General features: G+C 42.6%; 1 protein-coding gene across 1 annotated transcript in view; it reads left to right on the forward strand.

Annotated features, from left to right (window-relative positions):
* The first annotated feature begins 566 nt into the window (after window positions 1–566).
* The window catches only part of TPH1 (tryptophan hydroxylase 1), a 35,355-nt gene continuing 23,749 nt past the window's right edge, over window positions 567–12,172 (forward strand). Inside the window, exon 1 of the mRNA XM_061610222.1 lies at window positions 567–697. Coding sequence (XP_061466206.1) covers window positions 608–697 — 90 coding nt within the window. The 5' untranslated portion in view covers window positions 567–607. The remainder of the gene's footprint in view (window positions 698–12,172) is intronic.

A 12,172-nucleotide genomic window follows, 5' to 3' on the forward strand; every position in this document is an offset into this window, starting at 1 on the left:
ATATAGAAGAAACTTCCTGCCTGGAAGGTTTTAATGTTGGTGGAAATGCAGGAATCTGATTTACATAACTAGTGGAGTCTGAGTGTCCTTGCTTTGGTTTCACTGCAGACACACTTTCCATTCTGGGGGTGCATGCTTGATAGAACTAAGTGGGGAAGAAAAAAAACTAAATCGCTACTAAGGTTGCCACTTTCCCCCCCAGGTCAGGCGGCTGACCTTTTAATATTTGCAAGCAAGGCAGAAATCCAATAGCAGAATCCCCCCAGTATTATATCTACTGTTATCTAACCTGTTGAATTTCTGTCTATCACATAATTGCTAAAGTGAAATTTTGAGTCTCAGCCCCAGAACCTGTTTTGGATGCCCTGTAACACAAAGTCATCGCAAAGAGTAAGGTTACTCTTGAGGTCTGCTCCTTTGCATTCACGTGAAACGTGGGGAGGCGCTCTTCCCCCCTCCCCTCTCCGGGCTGGAGATTAGGAGCGCCTCTTCCTGGGGCTCCTCCACCCTCCTCCTGCCCATAAATAGCCAAGCACCAGGAGGCGCGCAGAGCAGAGCAGCCGCGGAACCGCTTCTCTCCAGCGAGCTCTTCCATCGCCTTCCCATCATGTATGCCAGCAGAATTGAGGTTCCCCGGAGGGGGCGATCCTTCGACTCTGTGAACACCAGCTTCGATGAGAATCAGCTCAACAACGCGGTAGGCAACCTCTCCTCTCTGACCGTCCTGAGTGGGGCAGGGCTGCAGGAGAGGAGTCCTTTCTTCTTTTCTTTCTCTCTTTCTTCCCTCGGTTTGTCTACTACATTCTTTTAAAAAGTTTCTTTTGTTTGGGGAAGCAACGTCTGGTAAGATCACAGCTACATTTTACAACATAGGAGCGATATTGTTATTTTATGACCTTGTATTTTCTTGGCATTTTATCATTTTATGTTTTTTGAGCCACCCAGAGAACAATGCTGGTGGGAGGCCTTGTTTTAGGAATGTAGTCAGGAAGTAAAAAGTACATTAAGTGCTTTGGGGCTTAAAATTTCTGAAAGATTTCCCCTCCCACATGCCTCCCTTTTGAAAGTGAACATTTTCTGTTGTTCATCCACACAAAACCATTTTAACAGTATTTTGCACAATATATTCAATAAAAGTATCACTTGTGGAAAATACTCTTATATAATCAGGGGTGTAGTCATCTGGGGTCTCAGGGGGGTCTTAGACCCCTTACTTTTCTGGGACCAGGGTCTCAGCAGGGTCACTTTGTCTCCAGCATCCTACGAGCCTATCAGCAGGTAAAGGGAGTGTGTTAGCCACTGACAAGAGTCTTCTAATGTGCTTCCTAGTCCTTTCCTGGAGCCAATCAGTGAAAGAAGGTGAGTCAGCCACTGAGAAGAGTCTTCTCAGTAGCTAACATCCTCCCCTTTCATGCTTATTTGTGCCTAGGGATGTCTGTCGTGAGAGAAGGTATTAACAAGGATCTCATTGTTAATCTCATCAGCACAGAAAAAGGGGGAGGGGCATGGCTGTAACTAACATGAAGGGACCTGGCACGTCTGAATTTGCCACTAGACTACTGTGTGTAATATATTGCTTGATGCATATTCTGCACCTGTCATTCAAATATAATGCTTACTTTGGCTAGCTCTGTGGCTCTAGCCCACTTGTTGTCCCTGTTAACAAGTGATGCAATTCCATACGAAAAGGTGCCCTATACAGCATCAATTGCTAAAACACCCTTAGACAGGTCAGCTATCAGCTCAAGCTAGCTGCATGCAAGGAGGCTTTAGGAAGAAAAGCAAGCTCTCCTCTTGCTGGGACTGGCAACCATCAGGATGGCTAAAAAGCATATACAGCCAAGATCCAGTCATTCAAATGACTAGATGAGGATTAAACAGGATAAATTACCATTCCTACTCTGCCAATTGTATTAACACAATTGATCATCTCATCTGGATAATATGGGGCATGAATCTAATTGGACGCAAGTCTAGTCACTAGTTTCTTATGAAGGTACTATGGCATGGAACTTGGGGGACATAGCCTGAGAAAAGGTGGATACCCATTCTTATCCTGAAGTCAGCTGATCCCTGCGGACATGTCAGGGAACATGAGGTTCCTTGTCTGAGTGCACTTTGGGGTGTAATCATGTGGTCCCCTCGCCTTGTCCATTTGATGTACAGCAGTCCAGGCATACTGAGAAGTATCTCTGCAGGATGACACAGACAAACTCCATCACATCAGAGAGACCTAAAAAGGGATCAGCAGACTGTGCATAGTGTTGTACTCGGATTCCATCCAATGCCTTCCCTGCATATTTACCTCCTTTTGTTGTCTTACGTTTTTGTAAATTGTATTGTTCATTTCTGACTAGTATTTTATATCTTTTTGTGAGCTGCCTTGGGGGCTTTTTTGGCCATAACATAACATAACTCATCCTTTAAGCCATTTAAGCTAGCCCTTGCCAATGGTCTGAGTCTTTCTTCAGAAAGATGATCTCACCTCTCTGATAATTCCTGTTGGCCATGTTTTGCTGTCTACCCAACTTTTGCTATATTATCACCATTCCCCCCTATCCCGCTACTTCATCTAAGAGCCTAGAAACACCTGGTCAAATAAAGATATATTACATTGGTCAGCAACTAGCTTTTCCAGAGAACTACCTGGAGACAGGAGTGAATGGTGGAAGACTGGCACCTTGGGCTCCCAGATCCTAGAGGCACCTGCCAGCAGGTTCTGTTGCCACAAATGCCACTTTCCCCACCTAATTTTGCTGCAAGATTAGCTACCATGGAGCCAGACAGCAGTTTTCTAGGAACCAGATTTGGTAACATGGGCTTCCATGTTACCGAATGTGACACACTTGTATTCCACCTCTCCTTATTCTCATTCAAAGTGGCTCACAAGGGGAAAAAGCGTGGAGAAAACACTCAACCACAATGAAAACTATTGTTCAAAGCAGCCCTTTAAAAACCACTTCTGTAACCGATTGATTGATTGATTGAGTTTATTTATATGCCACCTTTCTACAGCATACTGTACCCAAAGTGGCTCACAACGAACATTCAAAATATCAAAATACAAAGTGCTGGGGGTGCAGACAGAAGCAAATTTACAAAAGCCAACAATAAAATAACTGCAAGTACTACAAGCTAAAAGAGCTGTATTTATAGCCATCAATAGCTAGGGGTTGAGGTGGTTTTGGAGTACATGGTGAGCTTGGGCTGCTCACATTTAGCAGTGCGTTGGGGTCTTGCTGGAGACAGTGCTGGGAAGGCTGGCTTAAGAGGTAAGAAGAGATTTAGCTTTGCTGAACTTGCTGTTGATGTCAGCAGTTTGAAGCTCCTCTCCTTGAGATCGTGAGCAGATTAAGAGAGGGGGGGATCTACATTAACAGACTAATTCTGTTCTTGTAATGAGTGAGTTGTCTGTTGGTGATTGGGTTTGATCAGCCCGACCCTGTGCTGGGTAGCTTTCAAGACTGGCAACCCGAATGGGAGTTTGCTACTGTTTTCAGAACCAAGAAGGCTGTACCAAATACTATGCAGCCATGCTAGTTTCAAGATTGTGATATTAACCCATGTTGGCTGTTTCCTTCCTTCCTTAGCAGAAAGCTGCACTTTTCTGGATCTACCCAGAGCCAGCTAACCATTTATCGAGGAGCATCAGACATCCTGAAAAAGGTTCACATCAGGCTCTTGTTCAGAAAGGGAAAGCTAACAAGCAGACTCTCAAACTTTATAGGAGACGTAAAGCATTTTTCACCGAAGTGAGGGTTATATCTATTTTTGCTTGGACCAGTCTGTAGTGCAGATGTAAACTTTACATGGGGAAGACATTGATGAAAATATTGAAGCACCTTAAAGACTGAGAGATTTATTGTGGCAGGAGCTTGTGTGGATTTACACCACAATAAATTTGTGTGGATTTACACCACAATAAAGCATATAGTTTTTAAGGGGTCACGTGGCTCTATTGTGTGTTTGGTGTAACAGAATGTCAAGGCGCTGGCACCCTGGAATTGATTTTAAAATGACTCTTCTGTATTCTTACTTGGTGCAAATAGCAAAAGGGGGCATCCCAGGTTATTTTTAGTGTCATGTGTGAAGACAGCTTTACAGTTAGGGTTTCATCTCATTTGCAAGTTATCTAAGTTAAGAACAGGTGAGTCTGTTGATGTGCTGAACCGTTGCCTGACCGCGATAATGGACTGGATGACAGCTAATAAACTGAGACTCAATCCAGACAAGACCGAGACATTGTTGGTGAATGCCTTCCCTGCTCAGATGGTGGATGTTAACCCTGTTCTGGATGGGGTTACACTCCCCCTGAAGGAACAGGTACGTAGTTTGGGGGTTCTTCTCAACTCTTCCCTGTCTCTCGAGGCCCAAGTGGCCTCGGTGGCACGGAATGCGTTTTACCATCTTCGTCTGGTAGCCCAACTACGCCCCTATCTGGACAGGGACGACCTCGCCTCCGTTGTTCACGCTCTGGTAACTTCAAGATTGGATTACTGTAATGCGCTGTACGTAGGGCTGCCCTTGAAGACAATTCGGAAGCTTCAGCTGGTGCAGAACGCAGCTGCCAGACTACTGACGAGGACCAGTCGGTCTTCGCATATAACACCTGTCTTGGCGCGTCTGCACTGGCTTCCTATTTGCTTCCGGGCGAGATTCAAGGTGCTGGTTCTTACCTATAAAGCCTTACACGGCGTGGGACCTCAATACCTTGTGGAACGCCTCTCTCGATACGAACCTACCCGTTCACTTCGTTCAGAATCTAAGGCCCTCCTCCGGGTACCAACCCATCGGGAAGCCCGGAGGGTGGTTACTAGATCTAGGGCCTTTTCTGTGGTGGCCCCTGAGTTGTGGAACAGCCTCCCCGAAGAGGTATGCCTGGCGCCTACACTTCTATCTTTTCGGCGCCAGGTAAAGACCTTTTTATGCTCCCAGGCATTTTAATTTTCTTAACCATTTTAATCTTTTAATCCGTATTTTTAATTTTTGTCGTATTGTGTTTTTGTAGTGGTTTTTTGTTTGTTTGTTTGTATATGTTTTTATGATTTTTATTATGATATATTGTATTTTATTTTGTTTGTTCACCGCCCTGAGAGCTATTCTGCTAAGGGCGGTATATAAATTGAAATAATAAATAAACAATAAATAAATAAGAACATAAGAAGAGCCTGCTGGATCAGGCCAGTGGCCCATCTAGTCCAGCATCCTGTTCTCACAGTGGCCAACCAGGTGCCTGGGGAAACCCGCAAGCAGGACCCGAGTGCAAGAACACTCTCCCCTCCTGAGGCTTCCGGCAACTGGTTTTCAGAAGCATGCTGCCTCTGACTAGGGTGGCAGAGCACAGCCGTCATGGCTAGTAGCCATTGATAGCCATGTCCTCCTGAATTTGTCTAATCTTCTTTTAAAGCCATCCAAGCTAGTTGCCATTACTGCATCTTGTGGGAGCAAATTCCATCGTTTAACTATGCACTGAGTAAAGAAGGACTTCCTTTTGTCTGTCCTGAATCTTCCAACATTCAGCTTCTTTGAATGTCCACGAGTTCTAGTATTATGAGAGAGGGAGAAGAACTTTTCTCTATCCACTTTCTCAATGCCATGCATAATATTGATTAAAGGTGATTAATCTGGTTGTTTTAATCAGTGAATTGATTAGCTGCCTCTTTCAAGGGCAGGATAAATAAAATTAACAAATGAAGAAAAGAAAGAAAGAGAAAAGCAGCAAATCATCTTAAGGCCTGGCCCCATGAGCTGCTGAATCGGACATTCTAGTTCTGATGCAAAGGGGAAACTCGCTGCCTTTGACTTGACAAAGGCTAGCAGTAAATTGATGGATGCCGCCTGCTGTTCTGATTACATGGTTTTGTTTTAAGGTGGTCTTAAATAGATGGTTGAATTTTAAGGATTTGATATCTGCATTGTAAATCGCCCTGGCATCATCACTGATGAAGAGCGGTTCAGAAACTGAATGAATGGTATAAGTGCAGCAGGATCAAAGAGAAGTGCTTGGTTCTTCTTCAGGAGCATCAGAAAGGTGTAAAGTTGTGCCACGGTAAGTGGATGAAACTGGCAGTAGATTCTTAGAGAAATGCCATCTGCACTTAGTGCCACTTTTGTAGGGAGCACAAGAACATAAGAAGAGCCCTGCTGGGTCAGAGCAAAATCTTATCTAATCCTACATCCTTTGCCCACAGTGGCCCACCAGATGCCTCTGGAAAGTCTAATGCAGTTGTTCATCACAACAATTTACTGGTTGTCTCCGGGCCTTTCTCCAGGCCTTACAGTAACTCCACACACAAAGCATGCAGGCTTCTGCACCAAGGGAATCCCAGTTCTGCTTGCTGAATCAATTGTATTCTCAAGCAAGCTTGCAGAAATTTTCTTTCTTAGTTTAATTTCTGCAGCTGCTAGGTTGTCACATAATTTGAAATAAATGATAATAACTGGAGGCAGGCAGGAGAGATATGGACAGGAAAAAGTATTTATGATTAGTGAGTGGGAGGATGACAAGTACAGCTGAGTATGGCATTTCATGCTTTGCCTACTGAACACCGAAGGCCTGTATGAACTGCTCTCTGGCTTTGGGGCATTCTGAGGTTTCCAAGCTCATTTCTGAAGCCATAAGAGTTAAAAACATAAAAAAATACACCACCAACATTTAAAGATGTCCAGTTCTATGCAAGAACTTAACGTGGCATTTCCCGATGCGAGTTATGGAACACACGTAGCACAGCTTGGAGTGAACTGTTTATTGCTTCATAAGATTAGCTGCTGTTCTGAAAAAGTAGATTGAAGTGGTAGACATAAAATGGGTGGTTACAAAAGTATTTCTTTGAGACTCAGGACATGAGAGGTACACCATAGCGATCCAGTCAGTGGCATCCCAAAGTAATGAAGTAGCCTTTGTTTGCGTGAAAATGGTAGGGAGCTTGATTTATTTAACAAAATTTATATACTGCTTGACTGTAAAACAAAACAAAATCCTTTAAGTGGTTTACCAAAAAATTAGAATTATCAACAAAACAGTTAAAAACAAGTGATTAAAAACATTTTAAAAACAATTAAAACAGCAACAGACCAAAAATATTAAAACACACCAATATCTATGTGTCGGGATAGGCTTGCCTAAACAAAAAAATTTTAAGCAAGCATTGAAAGGCATAGTGAAGACACCTGCCTGATGTCAATAGGCAGGGAAGTCCAAAGAGTAGATGCTGCCATATTAAAAGAACAATTTCTTACAAGTGCTGGATGAGTATTATGTGGCACCTGTAACAGTCCCTGTTCTGTAGATCAAAGTGCTCGGGTGGGCATGTAAACCGGTCCCAAACTGTTAAGGGCTTTATACATCAACAGTGACCTGGTAATATATCTGCAACTAGTGCAGAGGTGTTATATGCTGACAGAGTCTCGCTCCTGTCAGCAATTTGGCTGCACTAACTGCAGTTTTTGGATCAAGTGCAAGGGAAGCCCCACATACAGTGCTTTGCAGTAATCCACTCTTGAAGTCACCAATGCCTGAACTACCATGGTCAGCTCTCCCCCTCCAGGAATGGTTATAGTTGTCTTACCAGGCGCAGCTTGTTAAAGGCACTTCTAGCCACTGAGACTACCTGGGACTTCAACGACAGAGCTGGATCCAGAAGCACCTCCAGACTGCGTACCTGCTCCTTCAGGGGGAGTGCAACCCTTTCCAGGGCAGCAATTTCTTGGATATGGGAACCACTCACCCACAGTGCCTGCATCTTGCCAGGATTCAAACTCCGCTTATTTTCCTTCATCCATCCCACCACTGCATCCAGGCACTGGTCAAGGGCCCGCAGTCTTTCCTGTTTTGAGTGTTACGAAGAAAGAGAGCTGAGTGTCATCAGCATACCCTCAAACCTCTAATGACCACTTCCAGCGGCTTCTTATAGATATTAAATAGCACTGGGGATAAGATGGTATCCTGAGGCACTCCAGAGTACCACTGCCAGGGGGTCAAAAGATAATCACCCAATGCTACACTCTGGACTCAGTCATGCAGATAGGATTGGAACACGGTGCCCCAATTCCCATTCTACAGAGCTCATCCAGGAGGATACCATGGTCAATTGTATCAAAAGCCACCAAGAGATCAAGAAACAGGAACAAGGTCACACTCCCCCTGTGCTGCTGTCTGTAAAGGTCATTCATCAGGGCAACCAAGGCTAACTTAGCTCCATGGCCAGGCCTGAACCCAGACTGGAATGGGTCTTAATATTCTGTGTCATCCAAGAATGCTTCCAGCAGCCTCAGCAGCCCCAGCAGCCCCACCACTACTGTCTCCACCACCTTCCTCGAAAAGGGGTATTTGCGACTAGTTGATAGTTACTCCAGTCCAAGATATCCAGAGCTGGTTTCTTTAGGAGTGGCCTCATGACCACCTCTTTCAAGGTGACCTTTCAAGGCAATGAGACATTACTCCACTCTGGACCAAACCTATCAACCCCCCTCTGCTAGATTTAATAAGTTAAAAGGTAGAGCAGTTGAGAGCATGTGGTCAGATGTGTAGCTACCAGCATCTTGTCCATATCAGCTGATTGCATAAACTGAAACCAATCCCACAACACATCACCAACTCCAGCATTGGGTACTTCATCTGAAACTGCAACAACAGCAGAGTCAAGGTTGAGCTGAAATTTGCAAAGTCAAAAGCCTAATTGGTTAACAAGATGCATGGCCTCATTTATTTTTCTTAGCTACATTCTTTGTTGTAAAGAGCACCCAAAGAAGTGTGAAAAAAGTGGAGAGTCTTTAAAGCTGTCAAGCCATACAACTGTAAAGTATAAAATCAACAATACATCCAACATGACTAAAAACATTGATTTTGCGTCAGAAGGATTTCACATCTGAGCATACAGCAAATCTAATAAATTCTTGAGTTTTATTTATTTATTTATTTATTTATTTATTTATTTATTTATTTATTGTATTTGTATACCGCCCCACAGCCGAAGCTCTCTGGGCGGTTTACAGCAACTAAAAACATCAAAAACAAACATACAAATTTAAAACACATCTTTTAAAAAACAATTTAAAACACTGTTTAAAAGATTTAAAACAATTAAAAAAACACATGCTAAAATGCCTATAATAAGTCATTTGGAATACACAATAGTTTAATTGCTAATGAGATCAGAGCAAATGCCATGGGGAGATTTAATAAGTCCTTTTCTTAATCCTAGAAATGTGCCACACTATCTTCAGTCACCTGCCAAGTTAACTTGTATTCCTTTGGGCTTGCCAAACTCTGCTAAGAAATTAACTTGCTAGGCACATGGCATGATGTGCCTAGAACTGGTTGGGAAAGAGATTGTGGATTCAGAATTACTTCTCTTGGAATTAAAATCTATTATGAGCACTAGGTTTCATGGTGATCAGGTAGGATGGCCTGAAGGAGCAATGTGGGAATCATGTCAGACAAGCATAATAGCCATAGTCCTGCAAATTAAATGTGCAATATTTATAGCTAGCTTTCAGCTGCAATGGCCTGGTGCATTTTTGCTACTGTGGAAAGACAGCCTAAAATGTGGTTAATAAATAAATTTGACCAATTGTACAGATTCCTATCACATCGCTTCCACAAGGACCTCATGTTTCAGTAGCAAACAAACATTGCTATTAATTTCAGTTGTGTTTATATGTAAATTCTATCATTGTTGCCTTCCTTGTTGCACTTAAGCCACTAGCCATAAGAATCCAGGAAAGCATTTAAGTTGCAATGCTGTACACATGTACCTGGGTGTAAGTCCCACTGAGTAAACATGTAAAGGATTGAGCTGTAAGTGAATTCACGTCCACTAAAATTAAGAAGGTTAAGTGCATCTAACTGAGTGCTGGATTATGGGCACTCAGTTTTTATTAAAAACAACCCCCTCTCATTTTTTTTGAAACATTGTTCCATCTTGTTGATAACCTTCACTTCAGAGTCAGTGTGTTAAAGAACCACTTCACATATGACACTCTTCCTATATGGATATCACATCCAGGTGAACTTTCTTAACCAATGTTTATGATCACAGAAATGGCTGTTGTTCATATCCATGACTGCCTGATTGCCACATTTTCCAACCTGAGTGTGTATTTGGGAAATGTCAGAAGTGCTCATGTGTAAAGCAAATGTACTCTGGGAATTGGTCCTTAGCAATACTTTTATAGATATTTAATGCTGGTTCATATATTCAGCTTGTCACCTTTTCTCTCTCCATGTAATCCCTCTCCAGGTATGGAATTGCTTGGAGATGGGGAATCTGTGGCCCACCAGATGTTGTGGGACTACAGCTCCCATCATCACCACACTGGCTAGGGGTGATGGGAGTCTGAGACCAGCAACATCTAGAGGGCCACAAGTTCTTCATCCCTGGTTTAGTGTGCATACACCTGGTGTTTACTTCAGGTACTGAATGTGCTCATGAAGCATAGATGTTCCTTGCAGTGATGATTTAGGACATGGTGGTTTTCTGCCTGCCTCTATGACTAATAGGGGTAGTGGCTGAATCATTGTGGACTGGGCAGCCTGTAGGACAGTTTTTCCATTCTTGGCAGGGGTAGGAGGCTAGCTAGGGACAAAGATGTTTTTTTATTTTAAGGGCCACTTCCTGTGCTTCCAGTTCTGCACTACAGTGCTGAAACTACAGCCGGCAGGGATCAGTTATGCAGGCATGCCATTAGCATAGTAGAAACCAATCGATAGCTAGGCTTGCCAAATGACCACAAAAGCAGCTCAGCTTGCTCTTGTGCCTTTTAACATAGCTTGCACTGCAGAAATGGACACATGAAGCTCTTCTCAGCATGGAGATAAGCTTTATCACTTGTTTTGTTGGCCCAACTCATTGTGCTACTTGGGGTGGAAGAGCAAATGGTGCCCCCTCACCCCACCAAGTTAAAGTACTATCCAAGGCTAGGCAAGTAAATTTAGCACCTGAGGCAGAAAATCACCTCCTAATCTCTGTCAGTTAAAATGTACTGCCCTGAGGCAGCCGCCTTGCTTTTCCTAATGGTAGGCTAGCTGTGCTTCCTGATGCTCATTAGAGATGCAGGAGCATAGGCTAATTAAAAAGCTGACAACCCTATCACCCACTCCTCTGTATCTGTAATATTGCACTTTACCATATATATCTTTAACAGCCTCTTTAAAAACAAGCATATTATATAGATGTTGTAATCTCTCTTAATCCATTGAATGAAGTAATAATAATAATATAATATTAAACTTTATTTCTACCCCGCGCTTTTTCCAATAGGACTCAGAGCGGCTTACAACTAAAAACAACACCATTAAAACATACAGAGTATATTATTAAAAAAGAATTAAACTATGAGAAAAATTAAAACCATAAAATATAGGTTAAAAACAGTGGACAATTTAAAATAATAAAGTCATATAATGTAATCACCAACCCTATGACACTTAATCCTGGTCGTTCTCTATCCCAAATGCCCGTTGAAATAAAACAGTCTTTACTTGTCGCCGGAAAGACGGCAAGGAGGGAGCTGATTGCACCTCACTGGGAAGGGAGTTCCACAGCCTAGGGGCGGCCACCGCTTAGGCCATGTATTACATTTGTTAGTCTTTAAAGTGCCTCAAGACTCTTTTTTTTATTTTTTAAAAGAAATTATGTACTGTTTGGCAGAAAATATAAACCTCAAAGAACAGTAGCTAAACGGTACTTTTTAATGCATATTTGTGCATCATTTAAAATATATACAAAAATCTTGATCTCACTGTAGTTAATATAGGTCTTGCAAGACTGTGGAATTCCCTCCCCACAGAAGTGCATCTGCACCTTCACCGTACAGTTTTCAGTGAAAGTAAAGATATACTTTCTTTAGCCTGGCCTTTGATGCCTAGGATGTCTCAGGGAATGTTTGAAGACACATGAGACCACCACCTTGCTGAAACTAAGCAGGTCTGGGTCTGGTCACTTACTGGATAGGAGACCACCTGGGAACCAGCTGTATGCTGCCTTGGGTTCCTTGATGAAAAAAAGGCAAGATACAAATGTAAGAAAATAAGTATGTGTTTTCAGGACCCATCCTATTCCTATGGTAGTAATTTATTTTAATTGTTTTAATACTGAATTTTAAACTGCTGTAACCTGCCTGGTGAAGGGTGGGTAATAATAATAATAATAATAATAATAATAGTTTCAAT

Source organism: Rhineura floridana, chromosome 2 (genome assembly GCF_030035675.1).
Source record: "Rhineura floridana isolate rRhiFlo1 chromosome 2, rRhiFlo1.hap2, whole genome shotgun sequence".
NCBI lineage: Eukaryota > Metazoa > Chordata > Lepidosauria > Squamata > Rhineuridae > Rhineura > Rhineura floridana.